This window comes from Electrona antarctica (assembly GCF_951216825.1).
Source record: "Electrona antarctica genome assembly, chromosome: 15".
NCBI classification, from domain to species: Eukaryota; Metazoa; Chordata; class Actinopteri; order Myctophiformes; family Myctophidae; genus Electrona; species Electrona antarctica.
In genome coordinates this window covers 44,035,545-44,053,151 of record NC_136796.1, presented here as the reverse complement: position 1 = coordinate 44,053,151, position 17,607 = coordinate 44,035,545, and the positions used below count along the sequence as shown (strand labels likewise).

Sequence of the window (17,607 nt, the reverse complement as noted above, 5' to 3'; positions counted from 1 at the left end):
CTACACAGTCCTTTACACACTTCATTTACAATTTACAATTTACAATTTAGGCATTTAGCAGACGCTCTTAATCCAGAGCGACTTACATTAAGCAATAACAAAAGCATGGCATACATCACATATATAAAAAGTAGTTATCATGAATCATGCGTAGACTAAGAACGTAACAGTGGAGTATCTATGTAAACTATACATACTATACTATATAATATATTATACATGTGTACTATAAAGTGCTATGACTACATAAAGTGCAATTCTAGAGCTGTCTACGTAACAAGCTATAAGTCTGTTTTAAATACTATCTAAGTCTACATAATGTGCTATCTAAGGGGCTAGGCTAGGGCAAGTGCTACGGGCCATGGTGGAGTCTGAAGAGGTGGGTTTTCAGACTACGGCATTTAGTCCTGGGCGTACATTTCCGTTGTGAATGAGGACCTATAACACTATACAATATACACACTACAACACTACTAGGTGTCTACTAACATATCCCACATTGGTTTCTATTCAACCACCCTAGGGGAATGTTTGACAGCTGCTGAAAGTTGGGGTGCCATACAACCATTATAAGGCAAAATGTTCTCAATTTCATTATGCTTTAAGTAGCATGTGGCGTGTCAAACTAGGGTGTTTTCATGATTCTGAATCCATTCCAAGCATTACTTTTGCACAAAAAACACTCCTTGGGCTAAACATGGCCATAGCCGTCATCACATATGTCATGAGGTCAGCACATTAGGGCAAGTGGCTATGGCCAAACTAGGGGGTCTATGGCCACACTCGGGGTCAAACTAGGGGGTTTTCATGATTCTGAATCCATTCCAAGCATTAGTTTTGCATGAAAAACACTCCTTGGACTTAGTGTGTCAGAAACAGCTTTCCATAAGCAATATCAATTTTGAACTCACAAAAGTGGCCAATATCAGCGCGTCTTTTCCGGGACTTCTGTTTTTATTAATAATGAAATAAAAAATGACGCTCCTTACGTTAATTCACATATTGTACACATATTGAATAAATTGTCTTCTTCGTTTCTATTATTCCAGAAGCCACAGACCAGGGTCTCCAACACCCAGCCTTCTGTCTGTGAAGAGTGACTGGTCTATGGGAAAACCTCCTAACTTCAGTAATGAACCTGGACCTCCACACACACAGTATGTCAATCCTCCTGTACAATATACACCCTATGGACCTCATTCACAACAGCGTTTACGCTCATATTGTGCAGCGGAGCGTGAGCGTACGGGCATTTACGAGGATTCCCACATTACGTGGGAATTCATGGCCATGGCCATGAACTTGACGTTGACGTCCGTTGGTCGCAAACTCCGCTCAGTTCCACGTCAGCTCAGAGGGTAGTGTACTCGCGATCAAGGCATGCGTATATTTATTCAGAAGGCTTTAGTCTTCATGCTGAATCAATTAATAGTTGCCAGACCTCAAATAAAATATGTAGGGTGTGTCCCCAATATTGGTCAGCACATACAAAAATGATAGCCTATATAAAAGCCGAGTATCAGGCATGGCTTGCGCTTGTATGCCTATATGCATGCATTCTAGAGGCATTGGTCAAGTTAGCCTATAGTCCTATACAGAAACTGCTCCCGCGGCCGAAGCCCGACACCTTTTTATTTATTTATTAGGATATTTCTAGCATTCTACTCGCAGTGCAACGCGTTGTGAGCTTGTAGATCGGCTATCGCGGACTCGCGCTGCATGTTTAACAAACTCACAATTATAATAAGAACATGCACATATCTGCACTGTACAAATCCAACGTTGTTTAGTGTAGTAATGCCTGCAGTAGTCCTATTTAAATTGTTTTGTTACGGAGCTCCTCTGCTCTGAGTCAGTTATGACTATCGGTGTTGGCACCAATGTTGGAGTGCCAACTCCAATATAACGGCGCATTTTAATATGATGACATCATGAAATGAACCTGCACTTATACATCTGACAAAGAGGATATAGGCTACCCGCCGTATGGTTGACATTTTAATTATAGCTATAGGCCTACGTGTCCATGATCAGAACAAATCCATTCTCCAAATGGCATTCAGACAGATGACAGTGAGATGATATTAATCTAAAAGACGGACTTCCACTAATTAATCAATGCAGCTGATTAAAAAAATATATATCGGATGTCTTTTTATATATATCTGCACAGCACTGACCGTGGCAGTGATTTCTTTCCAGCAATCATTTTTATTTTAATTTGGAAAATATCATTATTTTGTTGCTTCCACACCGTCAGGAGGACTCGTTTGCACTGTAAGGCCTATAGTTTTTTGACTGCTGTCTGCTGAGTCATGCTTGACGGCTTTTATGGTGTGAAATGGGGCGTGGAACAATGTAAATGAAGTTGTCGGGTGATTTTCCGATCATTTATTGGCACCCGCTCGCATTCATTATGTGACATACACCTGTGTAGCCTACTGTACCTGTGTACATACACCTGTGTACTTTTTGAATGGCACGGGAGATTTTCGCAGGTTCAGCGTAGGGTATACAGTATATAGCCTACACAGTCCTTTACACACTTCATTTACAATTTACAATTTACAATTTAGGCATTTAGCAGACGCTCTTAATCCAGAGCGACTTACATTAAGCAATAACAAAAGCATGGCATACATCACATATATAAAAAGTAGTTATCATGAATCATGCGTAGACTAAGAACGTAACAGTGGAGTATCTATGTAAACTATACATACTATACTATATAATATATTATACATGTGTACTATAAAGTGCTATGACTACATAAAGTGCAATTCTAGAGCTGTCTACGTAACAAGCTATAAGTCTGTTTTAAATACTATCTAAGTCTACATAATGTGCTATCTAAGGGGCTAGGCTAGGGCAAGTGCTACGGGCCATGGTGGAGTCTGAAGAGGTGGGTTTTCAGACTACGGCATTTAGTCCTGGGCGTACATTTCCGTTGTGAATGAGGACCTATAACACTATACAATATACACACTACAACACTACTAGGTGTCTACTAACATATCCCACATTGGTTTCTATTCAACCACCCTAGGGGAATGTTTGACAGCTGCTGAAAGTTGGGGTGCCATACAACCATTATAAGGCAAAATGTTCTCAATTTCATTATGCTTTAAGTAGCATGTGGCGTGTCAAACTAGGGTGTTTTCATGATTCTGAATCCATTCCAAGCATTACTTTTGCACAAAAAACACTCCTTGGGCTAAACATGGCCATAGCCGTCATCACATATGTCATGAGGTCAGCACATTAGGGCAAGTGGCTATGGCCAAACTAGGGGGTCTATGGCCACACTCGGGGTCAAACTAGGGGGTTTTCATGATTCTGAATCCATTCCAAGCATTAGTTTTGCATGAAAAACACTCCTTGGACTTAGTGTGTCAGAAACAGCTTTCCATAAGCAATATCAATTTTGAACTCACAAAAGTGGCCAATATCAGCACGTCTTTTCCGGGACTTCTGTTTTTATTAATAATGAAATAAAAAATGACGCTCCTTACGTTAATTCACATATTGTACACATATTGAATAAATTGTCTTCTTCGTTTCTATTATTCCAGAAGCCACAGACCAGGGTCTCCAACACCCAGCCTTCTGTCTGTGAAGAGTGACTGGTCTATGGGAAAACCTCCTAACTTCAGTAATGAACCTGGACCTCCACACACACAGTATGTCAATCCTCCTGTACAATATACACCCTATGGACCTCATTCACAACAGCGTTTACGCTCATATTGTGCAGCGGAGCGTGAGCGTACGGGCATTTACGAGGATTCCCACATTACGTGGGAATTCATGGCCATGGCCATGAACTTGACGTTGACGTCCGTTGGTCGCAAACTCCGCTCAGTTCCACGTCAGCTCAGAGGGTAGTGTACTCGCGATCAAGGCATGCGTATATTTATTCAGAAGGCTTTAGTCTTCATGCTGAATCAATTAATAGTTGCCAGACCTCAAATAAAATATGTAGGGTGTGTCCCCAATATTGGTCAGCACATACAAAAATGATAGCCTATATAAAAGCCGAGTATCAGGCATGGCTTGCGCTTGTATGCCTATATGCATGCATTCTAGAGGCATTGGTCAAGTTAGCCTATAGTCCTATACAGAAACTGCTCCCGCGGCCGAAGCCCGACACCTTTTTATTTATTTATTAGGATATTTCTAGCATTCTACTCGCAGTGCAACGCGTTGTGAGCTTGTAGATCGGCTATCGCGGACTCGCGCTGCATGTTTAACAAACTCACAATTATAATAAGAACATGCACATATCTGCACTGTACAAATCCAACGTTGTTTAGTGTAGTAATGCCTGCAGTAGTCCTATTTAAATTGTTTTGTTACGGAGCTCCTCTGCTCTGAGTCAGTTATGACTATCGGTGTTGGCACCAATGTTGGAGTGCCAACTCCAATATAACGGCGCATTTTAATATGATGACATCATGAAATGAACCTGCACTTATACATCTGACAAAGAGGATATAGGCTACCCGCCGTATGGTTGACATTTTAATTATAGCTATAGGCCTACGTGTCCATGATCAGAACAAATCCATTCTCCAAATGGCATTCAGACAGATGACAGTGAGATGATATTAATCTAAAAGACGGACTTCCACTAATTAATCAATGCAGCTGATTAAAAAAATATATATCGGATGTCTTTTTATATATATCTGCACAGCACTGACCGTGGCAGTGATTTCTTTCCAGCAATCATTTTTATTTTAATTTGGAAAATATCATTATTTTGTTGCTTCCACACCGTCAGGAGGACTCGTTTGCACTGTAAGGCCTATAGTTTTTTGACTGCTGTCTGCTGAGTCATGCTTGACGGCTTTTATGGTGTGAAATGGGGCGTGGAACAATGTAAATGAAGTTGTCGGGTGATTTTCCGATCATTTATTGGCACCCGCTCGCATTCATTATGTGACATACACCTGTGTAGCCTACTGTACCTGTGTACATACACCTGTGTACTTTTTGAATGGCACGGGAGATTTTCGCAGGTTCAGCGTAGGGTATACAGTATATAGCCTACACAGTCCTTTACACACTTCATTTAGTCCTGGGCGTACATTTCCGTTGTGAATGAGGACCTATAACACTATACAATATACACACTACAACACTACTAGGTGTCTACTAACATATCCCACATTGGTTTCTATTCAACCACCCTAGGGGAATGTTTGACAGCTGCTGAAAGTTGAGGTGCCATACAACCATTATAAGGCAAAATGTTCTCAATTTCATTATGCTTTAAGTAGCATGTGGCGTGTCAAACTAGGGTGTTTTCATGATTCTGAATCCATTCCAAGCATTACTTTTGCACAAAAAACACTCCTTGGGCTAAACATGGCCATAGCCGTCATCACATATGTGATGAGGTCAGCACATTAGGGCAAGTGGCTATGGCCAAACTAGGGGGTCTATGGCCACACTCGGGGTCAAACTAGGGGGTTTTCATGATTCTGAATCCATTCCAAGCATTAGTTTTGCATGAAAAACACTCCTTGGACTTAGTGTGTCAGAAACAGCTTTCCATAAGCAATATCAATTTTGAACTCACAAAAGTGACTACTGGCCAATATCAGCGCGTCTTTTCCGGGACTTCTGTTTTTATTAATAATGAAATAAAAAATGACGCTCCTTACGTTAATTCACATATTGTACACATATTGAATAAATTGTCTTCTTCGTTTCTATTATTCCAGAAGCCACAGACCAGGGTCTCCAACACCCAGCCTTCTGTCTGTGAAGAGTGACTGGTCTATGGGAAAACCTCCTAACTTCAGTAATGAACCTGGACCTCCACACACACAGTATGTCAATCCTCCTGTACAATATACACCCTATGGACCTCATTCACAACAGCGTTTACGCTCATATCGTGCAGCGGAGCGTGAGCGTACGGGCATTTACGAGGATTCCCACATTACGTGGGAATTCATGGCCATGGCCATGAACTTGACGTTGACGTCCGTTGGTCGTAAACTCCGCTCAGTTCCACGTCAGCTCAGAGGGTAGTGTACTCGCGATCAAGCCAAATGCCAAATGTCCCGCGGATCATTTTAATATGACGACATCATGAAATGAACCTGCACTTATACATCTGACAAAGAGGATATAGGCTACCCGCCGTATGGTTGACATTTTAATTATAGCTATAGGCCTACGTGTCCATGATCAGAAGATGATATTAATCTAAAAGACGGACTTCCACTAATTAATCAATGCAGCTGATAAAAAAAATATATATCGGATGTCTTTTTATATATATCTGCACAGCACTGACCGTGGCAGTGATTTCTTTCCAGCAATCATTTTTATTTTAATTTGGAAAATATCATTATTTTGTTGCTTCCACACCGTCAGGAGGACTCGTTTGCACTGTAAGGCCTATAGTTTTTTGACTGCTGTCTGCTGAGTCATGCTTGACGGCTTTTATGGTGTGAAATGGGGCGTGGAACAATGTAAATGAAGTTGTCGGGTGATTTTCCGATCATTTATTGGCACCCGCTCGCATTCATTATGTGACATACACCTGTGTAGCCTACTGTACCTGTGTACATACACCTGTGTACTTTTTGAATGGCACGGGAGATTTTCGCAGGTTCAGCGTAGGGTATACAGTATATAGCCTACACAGTCCTTTACACACTTCATTTAGTCCTGGGCGTACATTTCCGTTGTGAATGAGGACCTATAACACTATACAATATACACACTACAACACTACTAGGTGTCTACTAACATATCCCACATTGGTTTCTATTCAACCACCCTAGGGGAATGTTTGACAGCTGCTGAAAGTTGGGGTGCCATACAACCATTATAAGGCAAAATGTTCTCAATTTCATTATGCTTTAAGTAGCATGTGGCGTGTCAAACTAGGGTGTTTTCATGATTCTGAATCCATTCCAAGCATTACTTTTGCACAAAAAACACTCCTTGGGCTAAACATGGCCATAGCCGTCATCACATATGTGATGAGGTCAGCACATTAGGGCAAGTGGCTATGGCCAAACTAGGGGGTCTATGGCCACACTCGGGGTCAAACTAGGGGGTTTTCATGATTCTGAATCCATTCCAAGCATTAGTTTTGCATGAAAAACACTCCTTGGACTTAGTGTGTCAGAAACAGCTTTCCATAAGCAATATCAATTTTGAACTCACAAAAGTGACTACTGGCCAATATCAGCGCGTCTTTTCCGGGACTTCTGTTTTTATTAATAATGAAATAAAAAATGACGCTCCTTACGTTAATTCACATATTGTACACATATTGAATAAATTGTCTTCTTCGTTTCTATTATTCCAGAAGCCACAGACCAGGGTCTCCAACACCCAGCCTTCTGTCTGTGAAGAGTGACTGGTCTATGGGAAAACCTCCTAACTTCAGTAATGAACCTGGACCTCCACACACACAGTATGTCAATCCTCCTGTACAATATACACCCTATGGACCTCATTCACAACAGCGTTTACGCTCATATCGTGCAGCGGAGCGTGAGCGTACGGGCATTTACGAGGATTCCCACATTACGTGGGAATTCATGGCCATGGCCATGAACTTGACGTTGACGTCCGTTGGTCGTAAACTCCGCTCAGTTCCACGTCAGCTCAGAGGGTAGTGTACTCGCGATCAAGCCAAATGCCAAATGTCCCGCGGATCATTTTAATATGACGACATCATGAAATGAACCTGCACTTATACATCTGACAAAGAGGATATAGGCTACCCGCCGTATGGTTGACATTTTAATTATAGCTATAGGCCTACGTGTCCATGATCAGAACAAATCCATTCTCCAAATGGCATTCAGACAGATGACAGTGAGATGATATTAATCTAAAAGACGGACTTCCACTAATTAATCAATGCAGCTGATTAAAAAAATATATATCGGATGTCTTTTTATATATATCTGCACAGCACTGACCGTGGCAGTGATTTCTTTCCAGCAATCATTTTTATTTTAATTTGGAAAATATCATTATTTTGTTGCTTCCACACCGTCAGGAGGACTCGTTTGCACTGTAAGGCCTATAGTTTTTTGACTGCTGTCTGCTGAGTCATGCTTGACGGCTTTTATGGTGTGAAATGGGGCGTGGAACAATGTAAATGAAGTTGTCGGGTGATTTTCCGATCATTTATTGGCACCCGCTCGCATTCATTATGTGACATACACCTGTGTAGCCTACTGTACCTGTGTACATACACCTGTGTACTTTTTGAATGGCACGGGAGATTTTCGCAGGTTCAGCGTAGGGTATACAGTATATAGCCTACACAGTCCTTTACACACTTCATTTAGTCCTGGGCGTACATTTCCGTTGTGAATGAGGACCTATAACACTATACAATATACACACTACAACACTACTAGGTGTCTACTAACATATCCCACATTGGTTTCTATTCAACCACCCTAGGGGAATGTTTGACAGCTGCTGAAAGTTGAGGTGCCATACAACCATTATAAGGCAAAATGTTCTCAATTTCATTATGCTTTAAGTAGCATGTGGCGTGTCAAACTAGGGTGTTTTCATGATTCTGAATCCATTCCAAGCATTACTTTTGCACAAAAAACACTCCTTGTGCTAAACATGGCCATAGCCGTCATCACATATGTGATGAGGTCAGCACATTAGGGCAAGTGGCTATGGCCAAACTAGGGGGTCTATGGCCACACTCGGGGTCAAACTAGGGGGTTTTCATGATTCTGAATCCATTCCAAGCATTAGTTTTGCATGAAAAACACTCCTTGGACTTAGTGTGTCAGAAACAGCTTTCCATAAGCAATATCAATTTTGAACTCACAAAAGTGACTACTGGCCAATATCAGCGCGTCTTTTCCGGGACTTCTGTTTTTATTAATAATGAAATAAAAAATGACGCTCCTTACGTTAATTCACATATTGTACACATATTGAATAAATTGTCTTCTTCGTTTCTATTATTCCAGAAGCCACAGACCAGGGTCTCCAACACCCAGCCTTCTGTCTGTGAAGAGTGACTGGTCTATGGGAAAACCTCCTAACTTCAGTAATGAACCTGGACCTCCACACACACAGTATGTCAATCCTCCTGTACAATATACACCCTATGGACCTCATTCACAACAGCGTTTACGCTCATATCGTGCAGCGGAGCGTGAGCGTACGGGCATTTACGAGGATTCCCACATTACGTGGGAATTCATGGCCATGGCCATGAACTTGACGTTGACGTCCGTTGGTCGTAAACTCCGCTCAGTTCCACGTCAGCTCAGAGGGTAGTGTACTCGCGATCATGCCAAATGTCCCGCGGATCATTTTAATATGACGACATCATGAAATGAACCTGCACTTATACATCTGACAAAGAGGATATAGGCTACCCGCCGTATGGTTGACATTTTAATTATAGCTATAGGCCTACGTGTCCATGATCAGAACAAATCCATTCTCCAAATGGCATTCATACAGATGACAGTGAGATGATATTAATCTAAAAGACGGACTTCCACTAATTAATCAATGCAGCTGATTAAAAAAATATATATCGGATGTCTTTTTATATATATCTGCACAGCACTGACCGTGGCAGTGATTTCTTTCCAGCAATCATTTTTATTTTAATTTGGAAAATATCATTATTTTGTTGCTTCCACACCGTCAGGAGGACTCGTTTGCACTGTAAGGCCTATAGTTTTTTGACTGCTGTCTGCTGAGTCATGCTTGACGGCTTTTATGGTGTGAAATGGGGCGTGGAACAATGTAAATGAAGTTGTCGGGTGATTTTCCGATCATTTATTGGCACCCGCTCGCATTCATTATGTGACATACACCTGTGTAGCCTACTGTACCTGTGTACATACACCTGTGTACTTTTTGAATGGCACGGGAGATTTTCGCAGGTTCAGCGTAGGGTATACAGTATATAGCCTACACAGTCCTTTACACACTTCATTTAGTCCTGGGCGTACATTTCCGTTGTGAATGAGGACCTATAACACTATACAATATACACACTACAACACTACTAGGTGTCTACTAACATATCCCACATTGGTTTCTATTCAACCACCCTAGGGGAATGTTTGACAGCTGCTGAAAGTTGGGGTGCCATACAACCATTATAAGGCAAAATGTTCTCAATTTCATTATGCTTTAAGTAGCATGTGGCGTGTCAAACTAGGGTGTTTTCATGATTCTGAATCCATTCCAAGCATTACTTTTGCACAAAAAACACTCCTTGGGCTAAACATGGCCATAGCCGTCATCACATATGTGATGAGGTCAGCACATCAGGGCAAGTGGCTATGGCCAAACTAGGGGGTCTATGGCCACACTCGGGGTCAAACTAGGGGGTTTTCATGATTCTGAATCCATTCCAAGCATTAGTTTTGCATGAAAAACACTCCTTGGACTTAGTGTGTCAGAAACAGCTTTCCATAAGCAATATCAATTTTGAACTCACAAAAGTGACTACTGGCCAATATCAGCGCGTCTTTTCCGGGACTTCTGTTTTTATTAATAATGAAATAAAAAATGACGCTCCTTACGTTAATTCACATATTGTACACATATTGAATAAATTGTCTTCTTCGTTTCTATTATTCCAGAAGCCACAGACCAGGGTCTCCAACACCCAGCCTTCTGTCTGTGAAGAGTGACTGGTCTATGGGAAAACCTCCTAACTTCAGTAATGAACCTGGACCTCCACACACACAGTATGTCAATCCTCCTGTACAATATACACCCTATGGACCTCATTCACAACAGCGTTTACGCTCATATCGTGCAGCGGAGCGTGAGCGTACGGGCATTTACGAGGATTCCCACATTACGTGGGAATTCATGGCCATGGCCATGAACTTGACGTTGACGTCCGTTGGTCGTAAACTCCGCTCAGTTCCACGTCAGCTCAGAGGGTAGTGTACTCGCGATCAAGCCAAATGCCAAATGTCCCGCGGATCATTTTAATATGACGACATCATGAAATGAACCTGCACTTATACATCTGACAAAGAGGATATAGGCTACCCGCCGTATGGTTGACATTTTAATTATAGCTATAGGCCTACGTGTCCATGATCAGAACAAATCCATTCTCCAAATGGCATTCAGACAGATGACAGTGAGATGATATTAATCTAAAAGACGGACTTCCACTAATTAATCAATGCAGCTGATTAAAAAAATATATATCGGATGTCTTTTTATATATATCTGCACAGCACTGACCGTGGCAGTGATTTCTTTCCAGCAATCATTTTTATTTTAATTTGGAAAATATCATTATTTTGTTGCTTCCACACCGTCAGGAGGACTCGTTTGCACTGTAAGGCCTATAGTTTTTTGACTGCTGTCTGCTGAGTCATGCTTGACGGCTTTTATGGTGTGAAATGGGGCGTGGAACAATGTAAATGAAGTTGTCGGGTGATTTTCCGATCATTTATTGGCACCCGCTCGCATTCATTATGTGACATACACCTGTGTAGCCTACTGTACCTGTGTACATACACCTGTGTACTTTTTGAATGGCACGGGAGATTTTCGCAGGTTCAGCGTAGGGTATACAGTATATAGCCTACACAGTCCTTTACACACTTCATTTAGTCCTGGGCGTACATTTCCGTTGTGAATGAGGACCTATAACACTATACAATATACACACTACAACACTACTAGGTGTCTACTAACATATCCCACATTGGTTTCTATTCAACCACCCTAGGGGAATGTTTGACAGCTGCTGAAAGTTGAGGTGCCATACAACCATTATAAGGCAAAATGTTCTCAATTTCATTATGCTTTAAGTAGCATGTGGCGTGTCAAACTAGGGTGTTTTCATGATTCTGAATCCATTCCAAGCATTACTTTTGCACAAAAAACACTCCTTGGGCTAAACATGGCCATAGCCGTCATCACATATGTGATGAGGTCAGCACATTAGGGCAAGTGGCTATGGCCAAACTAGGGGGTCTATGGCCACACTCGGGGTCAAACTAGGGGGTTTTCATGATTCTGAATCCATTCCAAGCATTAGTTTTGCATGAAAAACACTCCTTGGACTTAGTGTGTCAGAAACAGCTTTCCATAAGCAATATCAATTTTGAACTCACAAAAGTGACTACTGGCCAATATCAGCGCGTCTTTTCCGGGACTTCTGTTTTTATTAATAATGAAATAAAAAATGACGCTCCTTACGTTAATTCACATATTGTACACATATTGAATAAATTGTCTTCTTCGTTTCTATTATTCCAGAAGCCACAGACCAGGGTCTCCAACACCCAGCCTTCTGTCTGTGAAGAGTGACTGGTCTATGGGAAAACCTCCTAACTTCAGTAATGAACCTGGACCTCCACACACACAGTATGTCAATCCTCCTGTACAATATACACCCTATGGACCTCATTCACAACAGCGTTTACGCTCATATCGTGCAGCGGAGCGTGAGCGTACGGGCATTTACGAGGATTCCCACATTACGTGGGAATTCATGGCCATGGCCATGAACTTGACGTTGACGTCCGTTGGTCGTAAACTCCGCTCAGTTCCACGTCAGCTCAGAGGGTAGTGTACTCGCGATCAAGGCATGCGTATATTTATTCAGAAGGCTTTAGTCTTCATGCTGAATCAATTAATAGTTGCCAGACCTCAAATAAAATATGTAGGGTGTGTCCCCAATATTGGTCAGCACATAAAAAAATGATGCCTATATAAAAGCCGAGAGGCATTGGTCAAGTTAGCCTATAGTCCTATACAGAAACTGCCCCGCGGCCGAAGACCGACACCTTTTTATTTATTTATTAGGATATTTCTAGCATTCGGCTCACTCTCAGCAGCCTTCTACTCGCAGTGCAACGCGTTGTGAGCTAATATGTCATACTATATTATTATATGTCCATATTAAATACCATTCTATAGTAATACATGTCCTTCATCTCCACAGGGATAGGAAGAGGAGTCGTGTTGTGGCAGAGCAGGCGTCCAGGTGTTCAGTGTGTGAGGAGGTTCTGACAGATCCAGTCTCTACCAGCTGTGGACACTGGTTCTGCAGACAGTGCATCACCTCATACTGGGACCAGTCTGCTCCCACAGGACACTGTGGCTGTCCCCAGTGTGGAAAGACATCCAGAACCACACCTGGACTTTTCTGTACGGTATTAAATTGGTAATGTGTGCTGTAAAGATGTAAAGTTATAAATGAACCTCAATGTTTAAAACATAAATGTTCTTCTCATTGCAGATGTCAGTCTGCACGATTATAAGGACAGTCTGAATAGTCTTGATGAAGTGAAAGACGACATGACGGCAGAGTCTGGAACCTCCGTCACCAGCACCTACTCAGAGCTCTATATCTCAGCGGGAGAGAGTGTAGGGATTAATAGCCAGCATGAGGTGATACAGCTTGAGACAGCTTCCAACATGAAGACCTTCCATGACGAACCAATCAACTGCTGTAAAATCTTTAAGATCCTCCCTGGCAGAAAGACACCCAGCACAAGTGTTCTGACCGAAGGCATCGCTGGCATTGGAAAAACATTCTCTGTGCGCAAGTTTGCTCTGGACTGGGCAAGAGGTTTGGAGAATCAAGATATAGATCTCCTGGTTCTCTTTTCATTCCGGGAGCTGAACTTGGTCAGAGATAAGCAGTACAGCCTTCTCAAACTGATCCAAGATTTCCACCCAACATTAAAGAAGGTCACAGCAGAGCAGCTCGCTGCCTGGAAAGTTTGCTTCATCTTTGATGGCCTCGATGAAAGCAGGTTTCCATTGCACTTCGACAACAATGAAATCATCTCTGATGTCACAGTGACATCATCGGTGGATTATCTGTTGACAAACCTCATCAAGAGGAATCTGCTCCCCTCAGCCCTCCTCTGGATAACCACCAGACCAGCAGCAGCCAATCAGATCCCTCCTGCATGTGTTGACATGGTGACAGAAGTGCGAGGGTTCACAGACCCCCAGAAGGAGAAGTACTTCAGGAAGAGATTCAGTGAAGAGAAGCTGGCCGACAGAGTCCTCTCACACTTGAAGACATCGAGGACCCTCCACATCATGTGTTACATCCCACTCTTCTGTTGGATCATTGCTACCGTTCTGCTGGACATGTTGAGGACACACACCACGATAGGACAGCTGCCCAAGACCCTGACTGAGATGTGCTGCCAATTCCTGTTGGTTCTGACAAACAGGAAGAAGCAGAAGTATGATGAGACTCATGATGTGAAAAAGAAAAGAAAAGAAAAGGGGACTCAACAGCAGCTCACAAAGACTGACAGGGAAGTTCTTCTGAATCTGGGCAAGCTGGCATTTCAACACCTGAAGAAAAGTAGCATCATGTTCTACCAAGAAGACCTGGAAGAGTGTGGTCTTGATGTGAAAGACGCCTCGCTGTACTCAGGAGTGTGCACGCAGATCTTCAAAAGAGAGAGTGTGCTGTTCCAGAAAACCGTCTACAGCTTTGTTCATCTGAGCATCCAGGAGTTTCTGGCTGCAGTCTACCTGTTCGACTGTTTCACGCAAAAGAACATGGAGGTACTGAAGACATTCCTGGAAGTTAAGAAATACAAGAGTGACAGCTCCCTCTCCGACTTCCTGAAAGCTGCTATAAAAAAATCCCTGAAGAGTAAAAATGGCCATCTCGACCTCTTTGTCCGCTTCCTTCATGGCCTCTCACTGGAGTCCAACCAGAGTCTGTTAGGAGGTCTGCTGGGTCAGACAGAGAACAGTCCAGAGGAGATCCAGAAAGCCATCAAGAACCTGAGGAGGATGTACTCCCGTGATGCCTCTCCTGACAGATGTATCAACATCTTCCACTGTTTGATGGAGATGAATGACCACTCAGTACATCAGGAGATCCAACAGTACCTGAAGTCAAAGAACGGATCAAAGAAGAAACTGACTGGGAGCCAATGCTCTGCTCTGGCCGTCATACTGCTGACCTCAGAGGAGGTTCTGGAAGAGTTTGACCTGAAAAAATACAACACATCAGAGGAGGGGCGAAGGAGACTGGTCCCAGCTGTGAGGAACTGCAGAAAGGCTCGGTTAGTAGTCAAGTGAATAGAAACATCCTAGAGTCAATCTGTCATTATGAAATGAATACTGTGCTAGTGCTAACCGACATTTGTTGATTGTGAAAGGGAACAATAATATAAGAAGTGTAACGGGGGGGGGGGGGGGGGGTGGATCAGTAGCTATGAAGTGGCATGAAACAGACTTCCAATCAGATGCGTTTTTTTGAGCATGCCCAGAAGTGCTTTGGTAGTATGTAAATGTACGTTTTCTTCATGCCAATAAAGCTCCATTGAATTGGGAGGGGGTTGTGGGGCGTGGGGGGGATTCTTGCCCAAGAGGTGTGACTAGGAAGCAGCCACAGCAGGGGGCCTTGCATATTTAAGTTGGTACAATTCGGACCTCTACATACCAGTAGATTTGCTGATTACAGGCTGGTAAACAACCGTAATCACCCGTAAATTTACTGGATTTACATGGCCTCTACATGTAGTATATCTGCCCGTAATCCTTGTTTTTTGCGCAGTGTATATCTCTGGATAACTAGATAGGAGATGTTTAGTTAACTTCAATGACAGTGAACTAGGTATCATTTGTTTTTATAATCTCTTATTTAATCTGCATTTACAGACTTGCTGGCTGTAAACTCAGAAAGACAGACGTTGAAGTTGTGGCTTCAGCTCTCAGCTCTAATCCTTCCCATTTGAGCGAATTGGACCTCAGTGAAAACGACCTGCAGGACTCAGGACTAGTGGAGCTGCTCTGTGCTTCACTGAAGAGCCCGCACTGTAGACTGGAAGTTCTAAAGTAAGATACATTTACCATATTTATTTTGATCACTTGATATATGAATGCTGTGGTGAGAATGTATTAATAAGCTTGATATTGATATTAATAAGCTTGGGGCAGCGGTGGCCTAAGGTTTAGAGGAGCGCCCTTGTTGCCGAAAGGTTGCCGGTTCGATTCCACAGACGGGCAGGAAAAATCTGGGTCAGGAAGTGATTGGTCATCACTCACCCAACACCGCTGAAGTGCCCTTGAGCAAGGCACTGAACCCCCACCTGCTCCAGTGGAGCTGCTTAGTGGCCCACAGTATAAGACTGTGGTTGTACTGGTCAGCTTAATGTGTGTGTCTGTCTGTGTGTCTCTATGTGTGCAGGGCGTTGCTGAAAATGAGCACTTGTGCTCAGCTACTACCCTGGGTGAATAAAGGATGAAAAATAAATCATGATAACACAAGCCTATGTGCCTGAGTAGACGTTAAAATGACCCCAACCATGTTTCAAAGTGTAATATCACTTTAAGGCCAGTGTATCGGCTAATTCATCATATGACGGAATTTCTCACAACGCGTTGAGGAGCTTGTAGATCGTCTATTTTGGTATTGCGACCCATTGTAGCTACGCCACAGTTATCAAGCTTCTTAATAATATTATAATAATAATACTAATGTGCTGGAAGAAAGAAGCAAACATCGTGAATATAGCCGATCTGCAAGCTCACTGTGAGGTGTTGTGAGCTTGTAGTTTGTTAATATTTTTCACATTCATGTAATGGTTACAATTCCATGTGCTTGTCAGGGTCCCCAGTTCAAATATTATTATTTTGGGGGTCAGGGTTTGTTTTAATGGAACTAAACTTTATAGTTACTAAAGCATCCAGGTGGGGGACAAGAAAGTCCTTTAATAGATGGCTGTAAGCAGGTTCTAAATCCAGGAATAATGCATATTATAAATGTGTTATTTATTAATTCATTCATTCATTTATTTATATGTTTTCATCTGGTGTTTCAGACTGGCTCACTGCGGCCTGTCAGAGAGATGCTGTGAAGCTCTGGCCTCAGCTGTAAGCTCTAATCCCTCCCTAAGAGAGTTGGACCTGAGCCTCAACGTGGTGAATGATTCAGTCCTGGAGAACTGCAAGTGAGTAGACTTGGGGCTGTGTCCATGTTGGACAGTGCAGTGTTTCCCTTAACAGTGTATTCACTCTGACACGACGTCACAAAGCATGCAGAGAGAACAATGCAGTGCCCCAAATAAACTATAGGATAGCAGGTCAACAATGAACATCTGTCTAAACAATTAACATCTAAATAACATTCTGTACATTTGCGGTTGATGTACAAAGACATAGTGTTGCTGTCGGGAAGAAACCAACTCCAAAATGTTCATTTTTCAGAAAATGAAACATATTTTTTAAGGGAATTAAGAAAACCTTATATTTTGAAAACAAAGAATACTGCCTCAAATTTGGTATTGTGACTTTATACATGTATATTGTCAATTACCTGCATGAGAGAGAGAGGGAGAGATGGTGAAGTTAGTTGCTTTAGCAGACAGTTTGAGAAGGAGAGAGGCGGTGGAGTTAGTTGCTTTAGCAGACAGTTTGAGAAGGAGAGAGGCAGTGGAGTTAGTTGCTTTAGCAGACAGTTTGAGAAGGAGAGAGGCGGTGGAGTTAGTTGCTTTAGCAGACAGTTTGAGAAGGAGAGAGGCGGTGGAGTTAGTTGCTTTAGCAGACAGTTTGAGAAGGAGAGAGGCGGTGGAGTTAGTTGCTTTAGCAGACAGTTTGAGAAGG

At 42.4% G+C, this 17,607-nt stretch overlaps 1 protein-coding gene across 1 annotated transcript; it reads left to right on the top strand.

The window, feature by feature from the left end:
• Positions 1–9,222: 9,222 nt before the first annotated feature.
• On the top strand, positions 9,223–16,959 carry LOC306938108 (protein NLRC3-like; the record flags this gene model as incomplete). Its single annotated transcript, XM_079522124.1, has 7 exons — positions 9,223–9,296; positions 10,629–10,736; positions 12,277–12,384; positions 12,965–13,170; positions 13,262–15,065; positions 15,664–15,840; positions 16,827–16,959. 7 exons carry the CDS (start codon positions 9,223–9,225, stop codon positions 16,957–16,959), a joined length of 2,610 nt encoding a protein of 869 aa, XP_079378250.1.
• Positions 16,960–17,607: the final 648 nt, after the last annotated feature.